Below are 27,728 nucleotides of genomic sequence, written 5' to 3'. Positions count from 1 at the left end.
ATTTGCAGTCCTTGTATATTCACTTAAGGCTGTTTGGTTTCCCTCTCAGCATGGCTTTAGCTACATCCATCATTCTTGGTATGTTGATTTTTTAAAAATTGAAATATAATTGATGTATAATTGACACATAGCATTAAATTAGTTTCAAGTATTCAACATTATGATTATATATTGCAAAATGATCACCACAATAAGTCTAGTTAACATCATCACCATTCATAGATACAACTTTTTTTTCTTGTGATGAGAACTTTTTAGATCTACTCTCTTAGCAACTTTCAAATGTGCACTACAGTGTTATTATTATTATTAACTATAGTAACCATGTTGTACATTGTATCCCAATGGTTGATTTATTTCATAATTGGAAATTTGTATCTTTTCACCCATTTTACTCATATAGCCCCCCCGACCCCACCCACAACCCCACTCTCTACCTCTGGCAACCACAATCTGTTCTCTGTATCTGTGAGCTCAGTTTTTGTTTTTTAAGATTCCTCATATAAATGAGATCGTATGGTGTTTGTCTTTGACTTACTTCACTATGCATAATGTCCTCCAGGTCCGTTCATATTATTACAAATGGCAGGATTTCACTCTCTTTTTTTTGGCCGAATAGTATTCCACATATATATACACCACATTTCTTTATCAGTTCATTTGTCAATGGACACTTAGGTTGTTTCTATGTCTTGGCTATTCTAAACAATGCTGCAGTGAACATAGAGATGTATATATCTTTTCAAATTAGAGTTTTTGTTTTCTTCAGATAAATACCCAGAAGTGGACTTTCTAGATCATAAGGCAGTTCTAATTTTAATTTCATACTGTTTTCTGTAGTGGTTACACCGATTTACATTCCCACCAGCAGTGTACAGGGGTTCTCTTTTCTCCACATCCTCACCAATACTTATTTCTTGTCTTTTTGATAATAGCCATCTAATACGTGTGAGGTGGTACCGCACTGTGGTTTTGATTTGCATTTGCCTCCTGGTTAGTGATGTTGAGCACCTTTTGGTATGTCGGATTTTCTTATTCAGTTCAATTTTTTTTTTCTAATTTTTATTATTTTTTGTTTGATCTATGGGTTATATAAAAAGTTACTTAAATTCCAGATTCTTGGGGGATTTGTCCGTTTATTTTTTGTTATTGGTTTCTAGCTAAATTCCATTGTGATCAGCTGATATATTCTGATTTGTGTCCTTTGAACCTTATTGAAATTTGCTTTATAGCCTCACATTTCCATTTGTAAATGTTTCATTTAGGTCAAAGGGATATGCCTTTTGTGTTGGTTATTGCAGTGTTTCTGATGTCAATTCAGTCAAATTTGTTCCTCTTTTGTTTCAATTTTCCTTATATCTGCTGATTTTGTCAGCTTATAATAATCAGTTATTGAGAGAGGCTTTTAAAAGTTTCAAACTATGATTGTGGATTTGTCTGTTCATCCTGGAATGGATGCCATCCTGATATGCCATTGCTCCCACTGACTTTGGAGAATACATTGCAGTGGCATCGTCTGCCCCCTTCACTCACAGCTCACAGTGAAGTGACGATGTGCTTTCCAGAGATGTTGGTGCCCCCTCACCTGTGTGTATTTGGGGAGGTCAGTTATCTGAGCTAGCCATAATAGGTAAATCTGTATATTCCCTGCTTCTTAAATTTTTGAATTTCTTCCTCTGAATTATATCAAGGAATTCCTGACAACTCAATTTCATTCAGCATAGGTCACTGTCAGTTCAAAGTTTCAGGTACTGGGCACATTTAGAACCCCTCCCAGCTACTCAGGATAATGCTGCATCCAGAATCTTTGGTAGGTATAATCATGTCAATGAATTTAGCCCTACACTCCTGTCTTGCTGATGAAGCATCATAGAATGCATTCTCACACATACTCCCACATTTCTGTCACTTCATGTGTAGTAGGTAGAATAACGGTGCCTCAGAGATGTTCACATCCTAGCAGAACCTGTGAATGTGTTACCTTACATGGTAAAAGAGACTTTGCAGATGTGATTAAGTTTAGGATCTTGAGATGGGAGATTTTCCTAGAGTCTCTAGCTGGTCCCAATATCACAAGGGTTTCTATAAGAGGGATGCAGGTGGGATGAGCCAAGGAATATAGATGACCTCGAAGCTGCAAAGGGCAAGGAAGCATTCTTCCCTAGAACCGCAAGAAGGAACGCTGACCAGTTCAGACTACTGACCTCCAGAGCTCTGTGACTGTAATTGGTGTTTCAGGCCGCTGAGTCTGTGGAAATTTGTTACAGTAGTCATGGGAAACTCATGTAATATACTAGCAAATCTTACCCTTCTTTTTCTTCCAATATGAACTCCTGCATATGACTTTGTAATTGGCCCATAAGGACAGTACTTGATCTCTGGTTCTGATTTTGGAAGGAACAACCTATGATGGGTTAGAACCTAAGGGAATTGGCATTTGCCTGCAACATGACTGCCTCGGGTACGAGCATTGCAGGAGCTGCTTCTGCTAGCAAGTGGGGCTCAGAGGATTAAGGGGCTTGGGTACTTGGGGTCATCATATTCTCCCAGACTCCCCCTTTTGAATTCTTGGAGTACCATTCTTTGTTCTGCCTTTTCAGATACGAGACCCAGTAAGGTTATTCATTCAGTTTATACTATAATTTAGTATTTTGTTGGACCAGATTCTACTTTATGGTCACCTTAGAAAATCCTGGTTCATTGACTTTTCCTTGAGGTGAGATTTTAATATCTGGAGCCTGTCATTTTGTTCTATAAGCTCTCCAGTGTAGTAGAAGTCGCCGCTCTGTCTTCGATGGCTGGTGGTCATTCGTGCAGCTGTGTTCCACTGAGAGGGTTGGGCTCCCAGGGTTCTGTCCTGCAGTGCCAACGGAATCTTCACTGCTGAGTCAAAGAACTAGTCCCAGAGGCCCTTGTCTGAGGCCTGTTGGCTGTGTAACCTCTTCTGGTGCCGGAAGCATGTAGATCGTTTTCTATTGCTGCTGCAGCTGATCACCACAACTTTCATGACTTAAAACAATGTCAGTGATTATCTTGCAGTTGTGGGGGGCAGAGTTCCTAAGATCAAGGCTGCATTCTTTTTGGGGGCTCAAGGGAAGAATCGACGTTATGCCTTTTCCAGCTTCTAGCGGCCACCCTCATACCTTGGCTCGTGCCCCTTCGTCCATCTTCAGAATGAGCAGCGTGAGCATATTGAGCTCTCCCTTAACGGCCTGTGCTGTCACTTCTCGCTCTGACCCCCTCTGTCTCTCAGAAGGACCCTTGGTGACAGTGGGCCCACCCAGACAGTCCAGGCTAATCTCCCCATCTCGAGGTCCATACCCTTAATCACATCTTCAGAGTCCCTGTTGCCATGTAAGGTAACAAAGTCACAGATTGTGGGAATTAGGACGTGACATCCTGGTGGGGGGAGCGTTATCCTGTGTATCCCACTCATGTTGTTACACACAAAGGAATCTAGCTTATCTGAGATAAAGAGAAAGGATCATGAAAGTTACCCTTTGGTTTGTTGAGTCCTTGAAATGGCTGGAAAAATGGTTCTTTGAACCTGGCCTGGAAGGACCCTGCTTCAGGGTTCAGCCAGACAGGACAGCCTCCACCAAGTGCTTCCAGAACCCTGTGGCTGCCACCTGACAATATTCACTGTGGCCTTTTGTGAAGGTTCGTCTCTTCGTGGACTAGGTCACGGGCAGAAATGCTGACCGCAGGGGAGTCTTGGAATGGTAGTTTTAAAAAAATGTATCACCCTCTGGTTTCCTCACAATGACTTGATAGAAAGGGATTGAAATAGTGTTAAGGGCAGTCTTTAAAATGTGCAGCATATTACGTGATCAGGAAAGACAACCTCGCTGACAGGTGATACTTGGACAGGGGACACCGAAGGAAGTAGAGGAACAGGCAGTAACAGTGACCTCAGAGAAGGGCCTTCCAAGCAGAGGGGACGATTGTAAAAGAAAAGGAGGACATGCCATCAGTAAAGTCGCCTGTTGTTTTGGGTAATTGAGTAGGCATAGTAACCTTGAATTTTCTTGCAACTTCTTTCACTCTCTTCCAGAAAAACGGGAATCATCTATTTCCTTCCCAAAGAGCTAACTATATTTTATCACATCCAAAGTGTCATCAATTTTAAGACATCATTTTAGGAATCAATAAGAATGAAAAATGCTGCCCTGGCCGGTTTGGCTCAGTGGTTAGAGCGTCGGCCTGCGGTCCTGAGAGACCCGGGTTCGGTTCCCGCTAAGGGCATGTACTTCGGTTGCAGTTTGTCCCCGGCCCTGGTTGGTCGTGCGGGTGGTAGCCACTCGATGTGTACCTTCACATCGATGTTTCTCTCTCTCTCTCTCTCTGTTCCTCTCTCTCCCTCCCACTCTACCTGAACAAAAAATGGAAAAATGTCCTCGGGTGAGGATAAAAAAAAAAAAAAAAAAAAAAAGAATGAAAAATGCTGCTCTGATTAAGCCATAATTTACCATCGTTGTAAGATATTCTCTTATTTTAGAAATGCTAAAATTGGGGGGCAAATATGAGAATCAGTGAAATGTTCAAAATGAATAATAAGATAGGTAATGGATCTGTGTGTTTTCTTTAATTTGACCATTAGTTTTTTATTTCAGAACCGTAGAAGATTTGAAAAATAATGAAAGCCAATGGAAAGATTCCCCACTGGCAACTAGACACCGCGAAATGCTGAAGCGATGCAAAACTCAGCTTAAGGTCCGTATAGTTCATTGCAGTACGTATTGACCAGCCTCGTAATAGTACATTTCCCACTGGAATACATGCCTTGAGTAAGCACTTTCCTGTCCTTTCCTTCTCTTTATTATTCTTTCCCCCCAGGATAAAACGGTACATCTAAAAACTTGGTGCTTTGCATGTATCTGTATAATATTGAAATCTCAGGGCAGACTGTGCATATACTCTGCCAGTGACATCAGGCATTCTTAATCGATTCTGTCATCCTCAGTTTAACATCACCTCCCTTTCCCCTCCTTGAGCAAGATCCTTCCCATCCACTACTCAACCCTGCACACCAAGACACACTCCATCCTATCTGTCCATGCATTTTCATGGTGTTTGACAAAGATTTGTGGTAGTGGAGAGATTTCTTTGCACCTCATTCTTCTTTTGTTGTTTGTTTTGTTTTGTTAATCCTCACCCAAAAATATTTTTCCATTTATTTTTAGATAGAGTGGAAGGGAGGGAGGGAAGGGAAGAGAAAGACAGAAAGAGAGAGAAACACTGATGTTAGAGGGACACATTGATTGGTTGCCTCCCACATGACCCCAACCAACCAGGGCTGGACATCAAACCTGCAACCCAGGCACGTGCCCTTGACTGCTAATCGAACCTACAACCCTTCAGTCTGCGGGCCAACGCTCTAACTGCAGAGTCAACTGGCCAAGGCTCATTCATTTTTAATCTTCACCCGAGGATACTTTTCCATTGATTTTTAGACAGAGTGGGAGGATAGGAGGGAGAAATAGAGAGAGAAACATCAGTGTGAGAGAGATACATCAATTGATTGCCTCCCACATGTCCCTGACTGGGGCCAGGGATCAAACCTGCACCCTCGGTATGTGTCCTTGACCTGGAATTGAACCTGTGACCCTTTGGTCCTCCAGCCAGTGCTCTAACTGCTGAGCCAAACTGGCCAGGGCTCCTTCTTCATTTTCAATTGAAAATGACCCATCACACAGAACCTAACTATTAAGAAAAAGTTGTACAAGGAAAGCACAGATAGCAAATTTATTCATTTTTCTTACGTTTATGTTCAAATCAGAAAGCTGAATGTTAGCTGGTCATGCTTCCTGTTGTTTGGTGGGATAATGTGTAGAAATTTTATCTGACTTGGATTTCTGTCATAAGTTAAGAGTTTATTTTTGTTTTATTTACTACGAGATTAGACCTCTTTGAGATGCAGGATAAACCATGGGCTCTTATCTGTGCTCTGTAGAACCCTTAAGCACTCCACAGATAATGTTTCAAGATGTCTGTAAACTGTTAACGGTGTCAGTATGTGCGCACACATGTGTGTGTATTCTCACAGCGATCCTCTGAGGTTGGTGGTGCGCCCTTGGTGGACAGGCATTTTACCCAAGGGCAGCTCGTAAGTGGTGACCTGGAATTCTACCTTGAATTTGTCTGGCTTCTTCCCACTAACCATCCCTGACACCCGAGAGCCTCCCCTGCCAGCCCCTCCCCAACCACGTTATTTAAATCTGGCAGCAGTGACCTGCCTTTGAGCACTCAGCGTGTGCAGTGGTCTGTATGACATACCTTTTGTTTTTCTTAGAATATGACCCACATCCTAAGCTAGTTAGCGGTGAAGCTCTTGAAGTCCCAGACTGCCCCTCCCCTGGCCCACTCCCCACCCAGCGCCGCAGGAACTAGCCACCAACTAACCATGGCTGGGCCATGCCTACTTCCACAGAAACTGGTACGATGCAAGGCCTGTGCTGATGCTGGTTTACTTGACGAGAGCTTCCTGAGAAGATGTCTGAATTTTTATGGCCTTCTCATTCAGCTGCTGCTCCGCATCCTGGACCCTGCCTACCCCGAGTGAGTGTGCTCTTTCCTCTTCCCTCGCGTCTGCTCGTCCGGGCTCTGCTGTCTTTACTGTTTCTTCACAGTCCGCAGCTGAGAGCCAGAACCCTTCCCTACCAAGAATCCATTTCTCAGTTTCCAGATTGCACATATGTCGACTATGAAGTCAGTCATTTTGTTGTTGTTATCCTCATCCAAGGATATTCTTTCCATTGATCTTAATTGTTTTCTTTTGTTAATTCTCACCCACGGATATTTTTTCCATTGATTTTTGGAGAGAGTGGAAGGGAGGGGGAGAAGAGGAGAGAGAGAGAAACGTCAATGTGAGAAAGACACATTGATTGGTTGCCTCCCGCACAGCCCCCAGAGGGGCAGGGGATTGAACCAGAGACCCAGGTACATGTCCTTGATGTGTAATCGAACTCGAAACCCTTCAGTGCCTGGGCTGATGCTCTAACCATGGAGCCACACTGGCCAGGGCTCCATTGATCTTTTAGAGAGAGTGGAAGGGCTGTGTGTGTGTGGGGGGAACATTGATGTGAGAGAGGCACATCAGTTGTTTGCCACCTGCATGTGCCCAGACCAGGGTCAGGGATCAAACCGGCAACCCAGGTATGTGCCCTTGACCGTGAATCAAACCCATGACTCTTCGATTCATGGGCCAAGCACTTTATCTGCTGAGCCACACTGGCCAGGGCTGAAATTAGTAATATTAATCAATATTTTCTCTGTAATTAGTTACAGTAATAAGGCAATGTCAACACCTGCAATTTTAATTTTGACATGGTGCTTTAAAAAAATTGGCTTTATTTTGATTTTTACCAATCTTTGATTATAGAAAATGAAATCTATAAATTAGAAGCTAGAAGCTGGAGTTAACAGGAGGTTGGGCTCTCCTCAGCGCTGGGCCCTGGAAATTGCCAGTTTGGAGAATCAGCACCCGCACAGCTCCTCCGGGCAGCCATTTTTATTTCACTTATTATTACCATTTTATCGTTAGTATCGAGTGCATCCCCGACGTTGGCCCGAACCCTCTGCCAGAGTGGAAAGTGTTATTAAAGTACGGGTGTGACTGTCGTCTCACACTGTCCCTTGTGCTTCTCTTCTCGTTGACAGTGTGACACTGCCTTTAAGTTCAGACGTCCCCAAGGCGTTTGCAGCATTGCCTGAGTTTTATGTAGAAGATGTTGCTGAATTTTTATTTTTTATTGTACAGTAAGTTCCTTTAACATACTACATAGCTCTAATGTGGTTTTAAATGTTTTATATATATTATAAGATGGATTATATTGCAAACCTCCATTTTATGCCTGAAATTTTGTGTAGCTGCTTTAACTGCTGCCAGGAGATTGAAAACATAAATCCAAACTGTAGCGCCAGGCCAATTCCAGTACTGCCTCGGAGCCAGGAGAGGCTGGCAGTGCTGATGATGAGGCCTGCGAAAACTGAGTTCAGTTTCTAACGGTTGAGGGTGTGTTTCTGAGAAAAAGTAGGAGCAGTTTATAAATATCTGCGTGAACATTCAAAAGCCAGAAATACCTACATCTTTATTTTGTCCCAAATATTTTCTCTATGGTAGAATTGGAGAAAGATTACAAAGTAAAGGGTTGAGTTTATCTAATTTTTAGATGTTTAAAAATTAAAACAACTCCATTAAAAAAATTTTTTTAAGTATGTTTTGTGTTTTTTTTTTTAGAAAGAGGAAGGGAGAGGTAGAAACATCGATGTAAGAGAGAAACATCGATTGGCTGCCTCCTGCACGGTCTCTACTGGGGATCTAGCCCAAAACCCAGGCATGTGCCCTGACCAGGAATTGAACCCAGACCTCTCAGTCCATGGGACAGCACTCAATCCACTGAGCCACATGGGCCGGGCCATTAAAACAATTTTTTTTAAGTGTTCTGGGTGGTGAAGATCTTTTTTGAAATCCACAAGATGATTTTAATTGTAGCTTTAGTTTATTTTCGGAAACATAAATTAGTATAAAATGTTATGGCCAATAGACATGATGGGTTTTAAGTCTGTCTAGTTATAATGTAAATGGTCACATTAAGCTCAGCAAGTTCAAGGGAATCCAGCATCCTGGCCCCTAGAGCTGTCCGTCCCCTTCCCCTCTTCAGGACACCAGCATCCACCCAGGTCGAGATTCTCAGAGCTTTATTTCCTGTTCCCTCACCCCTCTTCAGATACTCGCCTCAGGTGCTCTATGAGCCCTGCACTCAGGATATTGTGATGTTCCTCGTTGTGATGTTGTGCAACCAGAACTACATCCGAAATCCATACCTGGTGGCCAAACTGGTAGAAGTCATGTTTATGACCAACCCTGCTGTCCAGCCACGAACCCAGAAGTTTTTTGAAATGATTGAGAACCATCCTCTCTCCACCAAATTATTGGTCCCTTCCCTGATGAAGTTTTATACAGGTAGGTTCCTGGGATTACAGGTAGGAAGGCCATCAAAAGCCAGTGGATAAAGTTATGCTAAACCTGTTACCCAGCATCCTGACATCACTGAAACGTCTGACCTAGTAGCCCTCGGCCAGCAGAGCACGTGCTGCTGGTTCTCTCCTGGGTTGTGGACTGTTACACGATCGTTCTCGTCCTAGTCCTTGAGATCCAGTTGCAGTCAGCAGCACAAGTTGGTGTTTTTATCTGAAAATACCAGGTTCATTTTAGCTTTGAACTAACAGCATTGATTTTGTAACACTGTCCTGTAACCCAACATTTTGAAACTAATGGGTAAAACAGGGAGCTTGTTTAAAATGCTTATTCTTGGGGACCCCTGTCAAACCAGTGGAATCAGGATCTCTGGAAGTCTCCCGCGTTCATCAATTCTCCACATTTGCTGAGTGCCAGGCCATGGTCTAGGTGCTCGGTGACAGTGGTGAACACGGCTAAGAACACATCAGACACTCTGCAAGGAAGGCCTCCGCTCCCGGTGGGATTGTATTCCACATTTTCATTTTTCATTTGCAAAAGTGTTTTCATAAAGCCCATTGCCTATGGGACCTGTTCACCTGTCCTCTCCTGAGGGCACAGCACTGTACTGACGGAGAATTTTCCTCCAGTTTATACATTTCTCGGGAAAGGAAGTATGTCTCGCCTGTCTTCTGTTGAACCTGCACATTCTGGGCACTCAGTGTCTGGCGTTTGGTAGAATACGCTCGCCGTGCGCTCGGAAGAATCACCGGTCTCCAGAGCACAGTCCCTGGCTGTTCACAGCAACAACAGCGGTTAGGATTCCTCTGTGTTCGGTGACAGCCATCCCTTCCCTGTTGACCAAGACCCGCTTCTGCTTATTTGGGCCGATACAGGCATCTCTCTTCACTTCTGAGGGTTCTGGGAATCTCTCTGCGTCCTTTCCCCGTTGTCACAATTATTTTGTGGCATCCAAGTGTTTCTGAAGCCCTTTGAAGTTTTGTTAACAGCCTCACTTTGGCAACAGCAGAGAATACTGCTGGGTAGAAGGCCCTTCTTGGCTCCCCAGGTCTCCTTTTGTCTCCGAGCCCTGGTGGGAAGGGCCACAGGGCCTTGCACCTCTCAGGCTCAGTCGAATGGAAGATCATTCTGCATTTCTGGAAAGAATGATGAGGGACCACTTTCACCTAGCAGATGTATCTTTAAGATGAGACTGCCTCCTGTTAATATGCTTGTAGAGAAAGAAGCTGACCTTCAAATGCCTGATGTCTCTCCCCGTGGCTAGTGTGCAGAGTTAGTGCCGTGAAACACTGTGAGAATGCACACTGAGGAAGCCTTGCTGGGAGGCGGCTTGGCCGTCCGCAGCAGAAGCCGTAAACGTGTGTATCCTATTTGTCAGGCAAGGTCCAGTCAGGAAAACAGAAACATACCAGTTTTTTAAAAATAGAATATGGTAAGGAACTGGTCAAATAAGTATCTGAAGGCAGAAAAGGCAAGTAAGGAACGTTGGAGTAACACAGATGGTAAGTGCAGGAAGCAGCCAGCCATCATCTGTCCCCTGGGCTGTGGGAACCGAGTGAAGAGACTGGGGTTCTTGGAGTGTAGAGGCTCAGATGAGGGCTGGGACAGTACTGGGACCTAGGCCTCTGAGGAAGGACACTGGCCAGCTGGGTTGGTGTGTCTGCGGGGTGCAAGGTTGCTAGTCCTGTGAGTATGGAACACAGCTGGGAACCAGAACCAACCACTGCTACTGCTGGGGGAGCAAGCCAGCCAGAGATCCAAGTCCCTCAGCCTCAGTTGGCTGGTCTCCCGCAGCGCCCCCTGTTGGCGAACCTAACAAGTGGCGAGCTGCAAAGAGAACTGTTTGCTGCAGCCTCACAAAGTCAAGTATAAAGGATGGATCTGGGGCAGAGAGACAGCAGCTAAATAACCAGCACATCCTCATACAGATGAACTTAATATTTAGTACTCTATTCTATGGGAACAATTATAAATGTATGTAAATGTTTAAAATAATAATCAACATGCCATGGCTGGTTTGGCTCAGTGGTAGAGCGTCGACCTGCAGACCAATGAGTCGCGGGTTCGATCTGGCTAAGGGCATGTATCTTGGTTGCGGTTCGTCCCCGGCCCTGGTCTGGGTCGTGCGGGAGGCAACTAATCAATGTGTCTCTCTCAGGTCGATGTTTCTCTCTCTCCCTTTCTCTCCCCCTCCCTCTCTCCTACTCCATCTGAAGATAGAGAAAAATATCCTCAGGTGAGGATTAAAAAATAATAATAATAATAATTCAGTATTATATGTAGTTCAGTGTAGTGAAAATATTAAAAATAGCCTAATTGTGGATAAATTAATTACATTATAGTTTATCCATATAGATCTATATGAGCCAGGAAAAATAGTGTTATTTACATTAAGTGGATAGGTAATAAAAAGTCAAGAAAATGCCAAGTAATAAAACAGTATGTAAATTATGGCCACATTTTGATACATATATATGAGATAGAAAAAGTATAAAAGAATATATACCAAAATATTAATAGGGAGTTGGTTACTTTTAAATGGTAGAGTTGTGAGTAGTTTCTTTCTTTCCTATTTTTTTTTTTTAGCTGTCTGAACTTTTTAATTTTTCTACCGTAAACATGTATTGTTAGTATTAAAACCACAGAAGTTAAATGTATTTTGTACTCAGTGCCCTGGACCTGTTACTGTGGTTCTGCATAAAGGACAAGGGGGTGTGTAGGTGTGAGGGACGGAGCTGGGCCTGGTGGAACCCCTCTGGGAAGGTCCCTGTTGCTGGTGGGCGGGTGTTCTCCCTCCCGTCTCCCACCAAGCGGTGTGCCCTCTGGCCCTGGACGCCTCTGTAATCATGGAGAAATGAGACCCGTGCTAAGAATAGCCACCATTTATTGAATACCTTTTACTGATCCTTTCACTTAATCCCCACCGCAGTCCTCAAGATGGGCGCTATAAATATCTCCATTTTACAAATGAGGAAACTGGAGCTTAGAAAGGTCAAGAAGTTTGCTGAAGGTCAACAGCTAGCGAGGGGCAGCAACCTCAGCAGTTGGACTTGAGCACAGGTGCTCCTGGCTGCTGTGCTTTTCCTCCTACAGTTACCAAGGGATTGGCGCCAGAGAGCCTGCAGTGGGGTATCCCAGACACTCCCCACATGTCCATCAAATCCATGCTGAGACCTGTGATGTGGGGCCTGACCCCTGAACATGTCTGACTCGGGCGTGTGAAACAGATACGGCACAAGCACCTTTTTATACCCCAGGGAGAGTAGGCTAGCTTAGAAAATGCTTAAGATCTGTTTTTTGTTTCAAAAATAAAGTTTTGTTTCAAAATGAGAGTATCTTATTTGTATCACAGTGGTCAGTTCCTTTAAGGACCAGCTGTCAAAAGTTGGCTCCTCAGAACTTAAAGGAACACTCATAACCGAAACTTACTTCAAGACTCTTCTCTCCCCAAGCTGATCTGAATCAGCAAGGCCAGCATTCACCCAAGCGGAGTCCATCACTAATTCAGCAAATAGTTATGAAGCTCCTGCCGTGTGTTGATGCTAGGGCCAATCGGTGAAGATTTCAAAATTTCTGCCACTGCGGATCAGATGTTCTAGTTGAGAGACACTGAACCACTTAATAAAATACTTTTTAGTAGTGAGTTGGGGGGGGGGGCATGGTGCTACTTTAAGACCTATCGTCAGGGAAGGTCTCCAAGAAGATGACTTTGGAGTAACATTGAAAACGAGACAAAAGAGTGAACCATAAGAGCCCAGCCACAGTGTGGCAGGCAACTGAGGCAAGTGTAAAGGCCCTGAGGTCAGCCAGCTTAATGAATCAAGAAGGCAGCCAGGAGACGGCAAGGTGGGATTGCAGCCAGCAAGGGCAGGTGGGGTCAGGTCAGCAGGGGTCTAGTTTATTTCAGGCCTCTTAGAACTAGGGCTTGAAATTAGAATTTGGGCTAAAGTCGTTTTGACGGAACATTAGGAATGAATTTTTTTTTTAATGTTGGGAGAGATGTATATTGATGAGTAATAAGCTAACCGTAGGTACTTAGCCTCTGCTATGTTCAGGATACAGTACAGATATTAAGTGCAATTTAGCGGGTATAAGAGGCTCTGTGTGTACCCCCTGGGGTCTTTCTTTTGTGGACTCTGCTAAATCAGTTCACACTTACGTTCACACTTTTATACAATTAATAAAATGACACTTGCCCTGGCCGGTTTGGCTCAGCGGTTAGAACATCGGCCCACAGACCAGAGAGTCCTGGGTTCGGTTTCCGCTAAGGGCACGTACCTCGGTTGCAGTTTGTCCCCAGCCCTGGTTGGGGTCGTGTGGGTGGCACCAGTCGATATGTCTCTCACACATCGATGTTTCTCTCTCTCTCTCTTCCTTTCTCTCTTCCCTCCCACTCTTTCTGAAGATAAATGCAAAAATAAAATGACAATTCCTTTTTTTTTTTGCTTTAATTTTTAAAAACTTTTTATTATTATTTTTAATTTATTTTTTATTAATTAATTTTTGTTACAGATGTTTCTCCTTTTCCCCCTACTGATTCCCCCTCCCCCCCTTCCTGCCCTGTTCCCAGCTTTGTTGTCCATGTCCACTATTCATGCACATGCATATAAGTTCTGTGGTTTATCTCTCCCCCACCACCCCCTCTTCTGGGGATTGTCAGTCTGTACCCCACTTCCACGTCTCTGGGACTACCCCATTCCTCAGACTGTTATATTCATTATATTCCACAAATAAGTGAGATCATATGATACTTGTCTTTCTCTGTTTGGCTTGTTTCACTTAGCATGATACTTTCCAGGTCCCTCCATGTAGTCTCAAGGATAAGAGATCTTTCTTTCTTACAGCTGTGTAGTACTCCATTGTGTATATGTACCATTGCTTTTTTATCCATTTGTCTACTGATGGACACTTGGGCTGTTTCCAGATCTTAGCTATTGTAAATAATGCTGCTATGAACGTGGGAGTACATATAGTCTTTCTGATTGGTGTTTCAGGCTTCTTAGGATATATTCCTAGAAGTGGGATCACTGGGTCAAATGGAAGTTCAATTTTTAATTTTTTGAGGTAACACTGTATTGTTTTCCATAGTGGCTGCACCAGTCTGCATTCCCACCAGCAATGTATTAGAGTCCCCTTTTCTCCACACCCTCGCCAACACTTGTTTGATGATTTGTTGATGGCTGCCATTCTGACAGGTGTGAGGTGATACCTCATTGTTGATTTGCATCTCTCTGATGATTAGTGATGCTGAGCATTTCTTCATACGACAATTCCTCTTTAAAAAGGGTTTACCTAATGAACATTCATAAGAGATTTCAGGTCTTTGTGTAGTAAATGTGAATTAGCTTGTTCCTTTTATTTTTAAAATAACAGTTTTTAGTCACAAAAAATGTGTTTGTTGGGAAATATAGAAAATACCAAGAAGAAAATAAAAATCATTGATAATCTCTGCATTCAAGGGAGAATCTTTATTAAGATTTTGTTCTGTATCTTTCCAGTCAGTTTGTGTATATATATAGAATGTGTGTGTTTTAATATTATTGGGCCAAACTATGTATTTTGTTTGCTAACCTGTGGTTTTCACTTAATATATCACAAATATTTTCTCATGTTCTCTTGCCATTTGGATTACTTACATTTTTTCTCTGATGTAAATAGTACTTTAGTGTGTATCCTTGGAGATCAGTCTTTGAACGGGCTTGTATGTGGGGGTTTTGTTTGTTTGTCAATCACTTAGAAAGAGATTCTGATTTTTTAATCCTCACCTGAGGCTATTTTTCCATTTATCTTCAGATAGAGTGGGAGGGAAGAAGAGAGAGATTGGTTACCTCCCGCACAAGCCCCCTTCCCCAACAAACTGCAGCCGAGGTATGTGCCCTTGGCCAGAATCGAACCCTGGACTCTCTGGTCTGTGGGCCGACACTCTAACCGTTGAGCCGAACCAGGCACGGCTCTGTATGTTTTCTTGAATAGAATCGGTGGGTCAGAGAAATGGGCACATTGACGAGTTGTGATACATTTTATCAAATTGCCATAAAGAAGGTGCATCACCATTCACTCCCACCTGCATTTATAGTGTCTGTTTCCCCAGATTCTCACCTACACTCAGTATTGTCATTTTGGAATGTCTGCCAATTTGATGGGTGAAAAAAAAAATCTGATTTTACCACATTGTAGACCGGCAATTTTACGCAGAAGTTATCTCATGTCACCGGCTATTTTTTCATAATTGCATATGAAAGTGAAACAATCTAAATAAACTTCAGTATACTTTATACATAATTAATTTAAATGAAACTTTGTACATATCTTCTATATATTATGTTTTATACAAATTATATATTTTAGTAATTTTTTTGGTGTGGTACACTGTAGCAGTCACCTTTTGAAACACACACTTTACACATTCTAGTTGGATTATTTTTTTTTATACCAGTGACTATGTTTTTAAAATGCTAAAAGACTGCCCTAAAAGCCTAAAAGGTGAGTCATGTAAGGAGCTCTTTTAGAAGTACCAGAGGAATGTTAGGTTCTGAGCTGCACTCATTTAAACCAGCAGATATCCATTCCCTTGCTACTCCAAGAATATAGAACGGGTGCTGGTTTTTGAACTTCAACCTTCAGGGCGAAGAGTCACAAATACAGCCCTGGGCCCTGACCGGTTTGGCTCAGTGGTTAGAGCGTCGGCCTGCGGTCCTGAGAGACCCGGGTTCGGTTCCCGCTAAGGGCGCGTACCTCGGTTGCGGTTTGTCCCCGGCCCTGGTCGGTTGTGCGGGTGGCAGCCACTCGATGTGTTCCTTTCACATCGATGTTTCTCTCTCTCTCTCCCTCCCACTCTACCTGAACAAAAAATGGAAAAATGTCCTCGGGTGAGGATAAAAAAAAAACAAATACAGCCCTGGCCGGTTTAGGTCAGTGGTTAGAGCATCGGCCCGCGGACCAGAGAGTCCTGGTCGGTTCCCACTGAGGGCACGTACCTCGGTAGCAGTTTGGGGTCATGTGGGTGGCAACCAGTTGATGTGTCTCTCTCACATCAATGTTTCTTTCTCTCTCTCCCTCTCTCCCTCCCACTCTATCTGAAGATAAATGGAAAAATGTCCTCGGGTGAGGATTAAAAAAAAAGTCACAAATACAATAATCCTATATTACCCTGAGTTTCAAAAATTGAAATAGCTAATGGAAGTGCAAACACGAGTTAACTCATGAGCGGTCAGCAACGTTTGGGCAGGAAAACACATTAACTCGTGAGCGGTCAACAATGTGTTAATTTACTTGATCTTTTTCTTAAGTCTTACTGTCTTTACCTAACAGTTTTTCCTCTGTTGAAAACTTGTCACGAATTCAGGAATTTCTCAGACTTAAGCTGTTTGTCATTTGAATAACCATTTGATCTGTATCGTATTTGAATAGGTGCATGGATGTTGGTCATTGTAGATGAGTGATGAGTACATGGGGATTCACTCTGCTCTTCTCTGCTTTGGTACATGTTTGAAAATGTCCCTAATACAAAAGTGTTTAAAGTAGTAGTCACACTTGATAGGTACGTGGCCCTTGATAAAATTTAACGCAATCATTATAGCAGCCGTAACCACCTTTAAGGAGGTAAGGAAGTATCATCCTTCAGTCCCTTTGTCTTTCTTTTCTAGATGTCGAGCACACCGGAGCTACCAGTGAGTTCTATGACAAGTTCACCATTCGCTATCACATTAGCACCATTTTTAAAAGCCTTTGGCAAAACATAGCTCACCACGGCACCTTCATGGAGGAGTTCAAGTGAGTATTGGGCCCCTAATCTCACGGCTTGTTCTTGCAAGTCACAGGCAGAGTGGCTGCTTGACAGCTCTCCCAGCTGGTTCTCGCTGACTGCTTGCCTGGTCTCTGCCTCCTTTCAGCTTTCCAGATGGTCCTGCTTCATGTGAGTAGGGTTATTTACATGCCGGTGCTTATGGAGATTTTGCTGAAGGTTAGATTTGTCAAGATACCTTGGGGATGGTGTACATAAGGAAAGATCAGTAAATATTCTGAGATGATGTGTTAAGTGTTTCTGTGATTACAGTGTTAAAGGAAGTTGTCTGAATGATTACAATGAGATCTTACAGTGTTGTTGAACACGATGTCGAGTTGTAGAGTTAGAAGTGTTAGGAGGAGTTTAGACTCAGAAGCAGTTAGGTTAGGCCTGTCGTTTGTTAGGCCTGTCGTTTGAAGTGTCCGTCTTTGTAGTAAGGCCCTATACCTTGATTAAGGACTTTTCATTGCCCACCTGGAATATCAGCACCTACAAACCTGGACATTAGAAATTCCACCTAAATTACTTTAAAAAGAAATGTAGACGAAAATGTTGAACTCTCTAATTATTCTTCAGGAGAAATTTTATCCCATCTACTTGGATCTTTTTTGCAATCCCTGTTAGATCTTTGATCAAGTCTGGCTGTCACTCGTTAACTGAGTTGCTAGTCAATAATATACATATTACCAGTGGATTAAGCATCTGCTGAATAGCTTTCTGCAAAGGAAACTGAATAAATTCTTTGTTTCCATGAACTGCTCTTGTAGTCAGGATTATGTTCCAGCGGAAGCCTGGCACAAGCTTAGGAAACCAGGCGGGCCCACAGCTTGATCTGTGTGGTGCTCGGAACTTTCCATGTTCCTGAAATCCAGGCCTCCGCCCTTGTTCACAGGAACTTCTCTTCCCCAGGCCTGGGCTGACCGGCCCGGTCCACAGTGGGAGGTCCCGAAGTGTAGCCCCTCTTCTCTCTAGTAACCTGGCCCTGCAGACTGACTCAGGTTGGTCAGGCCACCGGAGCGCGCCAGCTCGTCCCTGCACCAGAAGCTGGGGTGCAGGGCGGTGCCGCAGATGGGAAGCGCCAGCTCGTCCCCGCACCAGAAGCTGGGGTGCAGGGCGGTGCCGCAGAAGGGAAGCGCCAGCTCGTCCCCGCAGGAGAAGCTGGGGCGCAGGGCGGTGCCGCAGAAGGGAAGCACCAGGCTCTGGAGAGGGCGCAGCCTTGTCAGCACTGCAGCTTCCAGGTTTCCTGCGTGCACCCCCTTCACAGTGGGGATTGCTGTAGCTCTCTCGTCCCTGGGGGGTCATTGGGGCTTTCTTTTACTCTGGTGAATTCAAGCATATTTTCTTTTCTGGTCTGGAAGAGTGTTTTCTCTACTTAAAGTCACTGAGGGAACGAGCCAGGGGTGTGCTGGTAAACCTGCTCTCTGATGGAGAAAGCAGCAGGTGCTGATTTTCTGGGTTCCAAGATGGCCGAGTGTTAGCTGCCGTGGGAACCTGCTCACAGAATTGCGGAGCATCAGCAGCTGGCTCTCAGGAGTCTGCAGGGGGCTCCAGACATCCCGGAAACGAGCTCATCACAGTTAGTTACAAAGGACAACAAAACCTCAGGAGACACTTGTCCTTGACCTGCGTGGTGTTCAAGTTGAGCTCAGCGTTTCGCTGCAGGGAGATGTATGACCACATCCCATGTAATTGCCTTTTCAGTTCTGGGAAGCAGTTCGTTCGCTATATAAACATGCTGATCAACGACACGACGTTTTTGCTCGACGAAAGTCTGGAGTCCCTGAAGCGGATCCACGAAGTGCAGGAGGAGATGAAGAACAAAGAGCAGTGGGAGCAGCTGCCCCGGGTGAGCGCAGCACAGGGCGGGCGCAGTCCTGAGGGCGGCCTCGCCAGGCCGCCTGTGGGGCCAGGACTGCACTTGGCTCCTTGTCAGTGCCTGTCCCTCTGCCTGTGGGCTGCCGTGAAGTTACAGCCCCGGTCGGGGCAGGAGAAAACGTAAACACTTGCTCTGAAGCTAGGAAGTGAGTTGTGGAGTCTTTCCAGATGTGTCCAGGAAACTTGCTCTGCCTTTTTATTGCAAAAGGCTTTTTGGAAAAAAGCTTTTAGTATCTGAATATGTTGATTAAGATTTATGAAAACAACAAGGAAATCTCAAATTCTGTCTACTAGACAAGAATTGCGTATGATCTTTAGGCATCTATGTGGATCACTCAGGATTCTGGTGGGTTCCTTTCTTTCAATTGATCTTCGTTTTTCTATTCAGTTGTTAATGGAAAAGAGGCCCTGTTTCGCCAGGTTCCATGAGAAAATCCTGCCTTGCCACTGATGGCCCAGTGCCCTGCCCTGCCCTTTACTGCAGCCGTTTAGACTGTTCCCCGGTCAGTACCAGGCCCTTGAGAGCGACTGCTGACTTCATTCATTGTTAGTTCTGTTCCGCTACTGTGAAGCTCAGAATCAGAACTGCTTTCCAGAAGGGGTTCATATGCCCAGGTGGGGAAGACCAGTTTTTCTCCACCTGCAGTAGCTTCTTAAAATGAAAACGTTGTTGAGGTTCTCATGCTGTGGCATCAGAAAGTTCATTAAACGTAAGGTCCTGAAGCACATTTGGGAAAAGTTTTTATTCCACGCATACCTGCGGTTTTGAGAATTTTGTATTGTGGTCTAGCCAACGTGCTTAAACTACAAACTTAAACCTTTTGGGGGGCTTTGCCCAGGGTCTGTGAATGCTGGGTTTCTCCTGCCTCACGCTCCTGGAGCCCCTCTGGTTGTGTTGTTGAGATAACACCGTGGTCTTCGTCTTCCTCGGCACAGTACTGACACCCCCTGGGTGCCTTCTTACCCCTACGCTCATACTCGTTTCCAAACACACCTTAACGTTTGCTACTGTGCCTCCAAAACCTCCCTCCCACAGCTCCCCATCCCCCAGATGCCTCCCAGGGCAGCTCCAAGACATCCTTCCAAGCTTACCTCGCACCACGGCCAGTCAGCTCCAGCCCACGCCGCTCCCGGCCCTCGCACGACACACGGGGCAGGAAGAGAGGCCTAGTGGGATGACCCCGAGCTTTGGCGTCCAGGGCCCTGGGTTTGAGAACTGACCCTGCCTCACATTCAAGTTTCTTAATTTCTGTTTCCTCGTCCGTAAATCAGATCAGTCCTCCCGTGCCGGGAGAGGCGGTGGATGGCACGTACGCAGGAGGGCTGGCCGGAGAAGGTGCCCAGCGTGGGTAGCTCCCCTTGTTTCTTTTGCCTTAGACACTCCTGTCCGTTATACATATTAAAATCCTGCCCATTCTTTGAGTAAGGTCTTATCCAGATGCTCCCTCGTGGTTGGCCTTCCCCGGTCGGTGTCACTGCAAAGTCTCGGCTTTGTCTACACTGTGGCGTGCCCGCTCCGGAAGCTTTTCCTGGACCAGCTTATATCGTAGATGGTGGACATTATCTTGTTTCCAGTCAGAGCTTAATAGCATTTGTTTGAGATGTCTGCACAGATAGTATTGATTTCGTCTATGTTAATGGGTGGGGAAGGGCATGAATAATCCCTAACGAGTGCAGTTTCAGAGCAGTTCTGTTTGACTTTGAAGTCTCTTCCTGCCTCCCACCTCCCTGCCGCTCATCTCCTCGCCCTCCGAGCTCCTGTGCTCAGCACGGGCATCGCTGCTTTTCCACACTGCTCCCTAGCCCAGTGTTTCTCCAGAGTGCTACTTGGTGTTTGGAATGTAGTGGAATTTTGATGTAATAACAATTCTTTCTCATGCACGACTGTCATGTACACTGCAGGACATTTAGCATATCTGGCTCTTGTCCATTTAAAGTCAGTGCTGAGCCCTCCTCCCTTGAGTCTTCAGGCCACCGGAAACCCCTACACGGGGCTGATGAAAATCACCACTGGGTGGTTTCTTCTGTTCCAAGGCTTTACATTTCTCTGTTCTGAAGACTCCAGAAGGTGTCTTCCCAGCTCAGGTCACTCCTGACGCTGGTGACCTGCCTCTCTGCCGGCGGCCTCGTAGGTACTCAGACTTGACTTGTCCCAAACTGAACGCTGGTGGTCCCTTCACCTCCTCGAAGACTGCCCAGTCTCTGGGTGACAGCTGTGTCCTGCAGTTGCTCCGGCTCAGCACTCGGTGTCTTCCTCGGTTCCTCTCCCCTCAGCAGAACCTCGAGGCCCCATCTCAAAGCACGTCCGTATCTGGCCTCTTCCCCACCTTCGGGCCTCTGCCGTCTCTTGTCTGGGTTTTGTCGTTGCCCCATCTGCTCTCAGCCTCCCCCCTTGCCCATCTCCATACATACCAGGGGGTGCTCATTATCACGGCACTGTCAGAACCCTCCCGGGTCCCCATCCCTCACACCCCAACTTAGAGTGTGGCCGTGAGGGCACGGCGGTGCCGGCCCCCCTTCACTCACCACCCAGCCGCACTCCTGACTGTCCCGCTGCCGGACTTGCTGTTCCCTCCGCCTGACGCCTCCCTCCCGGTTTGTGCTGGCTCGCTTCCCTCAGCTCCCACTTAACCGTCACCTCCTCAGGGAGGCCTTCCCTGACCACCCTTTCTGGAGTAGATTTCCTGGCGCCAGCTCCCTTCTCTTCCCTTGCCTGGTTGATTCTTCATCACTATCAGACTTGTGTCTGTTTGGGTGTGTCTTGGTTCATCCCTTGTCACCCTAACTGGCATCTAGGCCCCACGCGGGCAGGGACCTCATCGGTCACGTTCTGCACTCTCGGGTGAGCGGGGAGAGGGCTGGCCTGCAGGAGGGGCTGGAGGATGTGCGCCAGTGACGAGCGACACGCCGGGCGCACGCTGAGGCACTTCTCACCTCGCCGCTCTCGTGGCCCCCGCCTCAGCCTTTCGTCCTGTGGGCTCCTCCTTGCCCAGGGGGAGGGGGAGGTCACCCAGAATGACTGCAGCATGTCCACCAAGCAGGTCCTGGGAGGGCACTGTCTAGGGTCACTCGCTCAGACTCTGGCGATTCCAGCCCCACTGCCCTCCCACGTGCAGGTGACCGGCCCCTGAGCACGTGGAAGCCTTTCTTCACAATGGCTCCGTGTTACCCATCTCTGAGCCCCCAGTGTTCCACCTTCCTCCGCCCACGATCCTCCCAGCTCAGTGTCTTGTTCCTTGAAGTGGCAGAATTGAAGGAGGCGACGTGCCAGGGCGAGCGTGCTGCCAGGCGCAGGGCGACAGCCCAGCCGTGGGAAAGACGGGATTCAGCTCAGCAATTTACAGGCGCTTGGTGCAGGGCAAGACCCAGACCTCGGTTTCATGTCACATGTTTTGTTTTGTTCTTTTAAAAAAACACTATTATGGGAGCATTTGAGATCTTGCTTCCCAGCCTGTCATCAGTCTGGCTTAAATAACCTCTTAATAGAAATTCTCAAAAAAAGAAATACAAAACACTGTTACTTGTTTTTAAATATGTTTTTATTGATTTTTTTAGACAGAGAGGAAGGGAGAGAGAGATGGAAACATTGATGTGAGAGAGAGACATTGATCGGCTGCCTCCTGCACGCCCCCCACTGGGGATCGAGCCTGCAACCTGGGCATGTGTCCTGACCAGGAATCGAACCAGGCCTCTGTGCATGGGATGACACTCAATCCACTGAGCCACACCGGCCGGACTGTTTTTGTTTTTGTTCTTTAATTTTTTTTTTTCTTTATTGATTTTAGAGTAATCAACTACTGTTTTTAAAGTAATGACGACCAAGTCAGAGTTGTTACTAAGGGAAATAAACCATCCCGTTAGCACCAAGGTGTTATCAGACACGACGTAAGATTCACATATTTCATCCTGCATAGAAGTTGATGGTAACTTCTTCTGTCATAGGGGAAACTGAGTCCATGTAAGTTAAATAATGGACCAAGGTCACCTTACGCAAAGTCTGAAAGAGTTCTGGTGCCGACAGGAGTGAACGTCAGTGATCTGGAGCATTCACTGGGGCGGGTGTCCTGGCCTTCCCCGGGGCAGCTGGCTTCGTGGTGCCCTTTCCCCTGAGCTGACTGCACTTGCCATCACACTCGGCGTCGGCGAGCCCATGACCAGTACTGAGGTTTGTTTGGTCTCTGCTCAATTTTCCCAGGACCAGCAGCAGGCCCGTCAGTCTCAGCTCGCTCAGGATGAGCGGGTCTCACGCTCCTATCTCGCCCTGGCCACAGAAACCGTGGACATGTTCCACATCCTCACGAAGCAGGTCCAGAAGCCATTCCTCAGACCGGTGAGTAGAAACTTGGGAGTGTCGGCTCCGTCTGGATCCCACAGTCAGATTCTCTCCCTTGGAACCGAGTGGACTTGTTGAAAGCCTGCCCGTTTCAGTGCCAGTCGCTGCTGAGTGAGACACTGTTCCCAGTGAGCTCAGTGACACACAGCAGTGTTGATAGACTGAGGTCACCTCCAACTTCACTCACTTTCTGCTTAGGTAGCACTTTGATTGTTAATGTTAAAGCTGTGACATATTTTTATCATCATTGATACCTGTATTTTATTTATATGAAAAGATAACATCAGTTGGAAGTGAAAGGATGTTAAGTAGAAATAATTGATAATGTCTAAGATCTTTGCTTCTCTTAGGTGCAGCTTTGTTACACTCAAGAAGCCAAAGGTTAATGAGAGCCATAATTAGAGTTTATGATAGATCAAAGGTTGTCAAAATGTTTGGCCTTGACGTGATTAATAAGACCTGCATCCTGTTTCTGAAATTTAAACTGAGAGACATAACTGAAGATCTCTGCTGCACCTGAACCCCACCCCTTCGCCCCCCACTCACAGTGTAGAAGCATTAGGGTGTGGCCAGGACAAGGGTGGTGAGGAAGGCAAGTCGGGCCTGAGATTTGGTAGAATTCCCTGTGTGGAGACAAGTGTCCAGTGGAATGTAATTGGGTTACCTGTTTCCTCCATATTCACTCTCACCTCCAACATTGTCCCCACAGCCTGGCCTGTGCGCAACTCAGAGATGAGTCTCCTCCTCACTCCCCATTCCCTTTCACGTCTCTTCGTAAATTCACTGTGGTGCAGGCGCAGTGGAGCATGACAGCATGCCGTCGAGAGCATGGGAACACTGCAGCCCATCTGAACGGGGCCTCCTGGCACAGGCCTCCCTCCAGGGCTGCAAGTGGACTTTCTTCCAGTTCACCTGGAAGCGCCAGACAGTGTGTGCCATGGCTCCTCCCCTTGCCCTTGCCCTTGCGCTTGCGCTGTGAACGCCGTCCCAGACAGTGCACACGGTCTCGGACAGTGCGCGCAGGCACGGACGGTACACATGGTCTCGGACAGTGCACACGGTCACGGACAATGCATGCACAAGTGGGTGTGGCCGTGTTCTAACATTGAGCAGCTTAATCCCTGCCCTGACTGTGTTTGATTTCATGTTCAGAGAACCAGTGGCAGGGCCATTTGATTGTAAGAAGGTAGAAAACAAAAACTAAGACTGAATTATCATGAAGCCCACATTTAGTTTTGAAGTCTTCATTTTTTATTTTATTGATTTATTTTTTCTTTATTGATTTTTTTTTTTTAATCTCACCTGAGGATATTTTTCCATTTTTTTGTTCAGATAGAGTGGGAGGGAGAGAGAGGAAAAGAGAGAGAGAGAGAGAAACATCGACGTGAAAGGGACATATAAAGTGGCTCACAGCCACATGACCAACCAGGGCCGGGACAGACTGCAACCGTGGTACGTGCCCTTAGCGGAAACTGAACCCAAGTCTCTCTGGACCGCAGGCCGACACACGAACCGCTGAGCCAAACCGGCCAGGGCTTTATTGATTTTTTTTTTTTTTTTTTTTTGAGAGAGAGAGATAGAAACATCGATGAGGGGGAACATCGATTGGCCACCCTCTCATGCCCCCCCCATTGGGGATTGGGCCCTCAACCTGGGCATGTGCTCTGACCGGGAGTCGAACCAGCGGCCTCTTGGTGCATGGGTTGACAGTCAACCACTGAGCCACACCGGCCGGGCTGAAGTCTTATTTTTTAAAGGAAATTATTGAAAGTTAAGTTTCATTTTTTCATGTAGTTGAAATGAATGTTTTCAAGACCTGTGCATAGACCTGAGCTGTTTACACACCTGGGCCGTGATGTCTGCCTGCCTCTGCTCCTGCGCCTGCTTTGCTGTGTTCTTTTCCTTCGCTGCACAAAACTCTCCCACTTGAGAAGGAAGACAAATGGCTAGCTCTATACTATTTTCATCTCTCCTTTATGCCACAAATTCTTTTTTTGTTTATTTTATTTTATTTTTTGGTACATGCCCCTAGCGGGAACTGAACCCAGGACTCTCTGGTCCACAGGCCGACGCTCCAACCACTGAGCCAAACTGGCCAGGGCTATGCCACAAATTCTTAAATGCAGGAGTACTTTGTGTGAAAGCAGAGTTTAAGTTGAAAAGCTGAGTTTAAGTTGAATTTGGATAAATCCAGTCACTAAATTGAATGAAAACCTTGTAACTGAAAGGCAAGCTTGCACAGCTCCTTGTTCACCGGTGTTGGCTCTGTCTGTCTCCACGGCAGACTTCCCTGTGTCAGGTTTGCTGGGAGCAGTGTGTGCCCAGCAGCAGTCGTACTGTGTCAGCTCGTGGGGGACTGCATTATGCTTCTTTTCTAGTTGTTTTGTTTCAGTTTGCTGTGTCTTACTGGCCAGATTTAAAACTATTCAGATCATTTTATCTTCCACTTCTCTAGCATTTCTCTCCTCTTTGCATCTGATAGATAAAGAGGAACGGTGCCCACTGTCTGAACTGTCAGGGCCTTTCAAAATTTATACAAAAGTAAAGCAGAAAATGATGGCTGAGAGCATACTCAGAAACTTGTGACTTGTGTTATGATAATGGAAGTTTGAATAATTTTCCCTCTGTTACCTGTTTCTTACAAATTTAGAGTGATCCTTGTTTTTATAAATTAAAAGCATGACTTTATAGAAAAGGTTGTCTTTTGTTGGTGTTTATAAACACTCCCATCAACCTGTGACGTTCTATTAAGTATTAGAATTTTTGGATTAGAAATAGAAAGTAAAACACTTTATGAATATAATGTTTTTCTTCAGCACTTACAAGGAATTCTTTGAAGACCAGTCCAGCCAACGCCTGTTTCTCCACTGAAATGGGAGTTTTTAGTCCTTCTCACTTGTCTCAACAGCATGAATTGTCCTATTGCCCTGTGATTTCCTAGGAACTTGGACCCCGATTGGCTGCAATGCTGAACTTTAATCTTCAGCAACTCTGTGGCCCCAAGTGCCGGGACCTGAAAGTTGAAAACCCTGAGAAATACGGCTTTGAACCAAAGAAGCTGTTGGACCAACTGACTGATATTTACTTGCAGCTGGACTGCGCGAGGTTCGCGAAAGCCATTGCCGACGACCAGGTCAGTGCCGCGGGCGCCGCGGGCGCAGGGGAGTCGGGCTCGGGCTGCTGCTCTGGTTTCCTGGCAGCCCTGCGCAGCTGCGCGGCCGTCTGCTCCTGAATTGTCCCCACTTGACATCAAGGAAGGTGATGTTTTTCAAAATACGGTTTGAGACATTTTTAGTACATAAATGGAATCATGAGCACAGCAGCCAGGGGAACTTGTCTGCTGTGAATGGAAATGTAATGGCTGTTTTCCTTTGGGCATAGAGAGCAAGATCTGGCCCTGGCCGGTTTGGCTCAGCGGTTAGAGTGTTGGCCCGCGGACCAGTGAGTCTCGGGTTCGGTTCCGGTCAAGGGCAAGTACCTCAGTTGTGATTTGTCCCCGGCCATGGTTGGGATCATGCGGGAGGCAACCACTCAATGTGTCCCTTTCACATCGATGTTTCTCTCTCTCTCTCTCCCACTGTATCTGAACAAAAATGGAAAAATGTCCTTGGGTGAGGATTAAATTTAAAAAATGAATGAATACAAATTTTTAAAAAGAGCAAGATTTGGCTCCCAGATCCACCTCCAGTTGAATTCTGAACTCAAGGTCTTGCCAAGGGCCTTTCTCAACAAGTCTTCGACCTTCCCAGAGAGAGCCCTGCTTCCCAGGTAGCCAAGTCCCCTTCCCAAGGCCTGGGCTCTGGTGCTGCCGTCATGTCTGTGGTCTTCCAGCTTCAGACCTTGACGGTTCTCTTCTCATTCCTGCCTCCGCTTCCTCCCTGCGTCCCTGTGACCACATCTGGCTTGTGTTTGTCATTTCCACGGCTGCCAGTCTTACCTCCTGCAGGGCTCCCCTCCCCTGAGCTCTGTCCTGCACCATTTCCACATGAAATAGCTCGTGTTTATTAACTGAACACCAAGTCTTAACCACCCTCCGTGTTTTCAGTCATTTAAGCCTCACAAAATCCCATGCTGTAGGTTCAGGTAGGTTCCTCTCGTGACATGAGGTAGAGATTAAGCCCGTGTGAAGTCGGCGTGGGTGGGGAGGGTTCCCATCCTGCATCTGGCCTGAGCCCACGTTTCAGCCTGTCTGCCCCCCACTTAAACCCAGAAGTTCCATGCTTGTTTCAGTCTCTCCATCTCTGTTCACACTTTCTCTCCAAATATTGCTCACATCTCGGGTTAACCGTCGGTAGGCATTCTAGAAGGTTCTTCACCCATACCTCATCCAAACGTTAAAATAGGGGAAATGTAGGTACTGTTGAAAAATAACAGCTTTATTGAGATATTGTCCACGTATGTAGGTGCTTTGGGACGTAAGCAGCAGATGTGGTCTTGACAGAGGGCCTGCATGAGGAAGCCACACGGGTCCGAGCAGTTTCTCCGTCAGCAGTGGTGGAGGACGGGGCATGGGGCCCCGCGCTATGTCGTGCTGCCCGTTAGATGGACAGGAAGTGGTCGCAGCGAGGGAGGCACAGGAAAGCGCTCCCCGGGCCTGGTAGGGTCATCACGGGGGCTGAGAAGTCCCCAGGGGGTCTGCTGTCTTCACTGAGACTTGGAAGCCGATCAGCCCGCTGCTGCTTCTGGTAGGTCTTCCTGGGCGGCCACTCGCAAGTCGCTGACGTCACTCAGTTTGCGGTGTGAGTGAACCCAGC

At 46.1% G+C, this 27,728-nt stretch overlaps 1 protein-coding gene across 7 annotated transcripts in view; it reads left to right on the top strand.

Moving 5' to 3' along the window:
• UBE4B (ubiquitination factor E4B) overlaps positions 1–27,728 on the top strand; it is a 126,991-nt gene that overhangs the window by 93,281 nt on the left and 5,982 nt on the right. For 6 of the 7 annotated variants that reach the window (XM_036255584.1, XM_036255587.1, XM_036255588.1 and 3 more), the window contains 10 exons: positions 936–1,017; positions 3,871–3,995; positions 4,614–4,713; positions 6,431–6,558; positions 7,660–7,758; positions 8,730–8,965; positions 16,627–16,753; positions 18,468–18,612; positions 22,837–22,971; positions 25,916–26,107. In XM_036255584.1, the coding sequence (XP_036111477.1) occupies positions 936–1,017; positions 3,871–3,995; positions 4,614–4,713; positions 6,431–6,558; positions 7,660–7,758; positions 8,730–8,965; positions 16,627–16,753; positions 18,468–18,612; positions 22,837–22,971; positions 25,916–26,107 (1,369 nt within the window). The remainder of the gene's footprint in view (positions 1–935; positions 1,018–3,870; positions 3,996–4,613; positions 4,714–6,430; positions 6,559–7,659; positions 7,759–8,729; positions 8,966–16,626; positions 16,754–18,467; positions 18,613–22,836; positions 22,972–25,915; positions 26,108–27,728) is intronic. The other variant, XM_036255585.1, reaches the window with a different exon arrangement.

The sequence above is a fragment of the Molossus molossus genome, unplaced genomic scaffold, assembly GCF_014108415.1.
Source record: "Molossus molossus isolate mMolMol1 unplaced genomic scaffold, mMolMol1.p scaffold_m16_p_12, whole genome shotgun sequence".
NCBI lineage: Eukaryota > Metazoa > Chordata > Mammalia > Chiroptera > Molossidae > Molossus > Molossus molossus.
The sequence above is the reverse complement of the archived record's forward strand: the minus strand, read 5'-3'. Positions and strand labels throughout refer to the sequence as shown.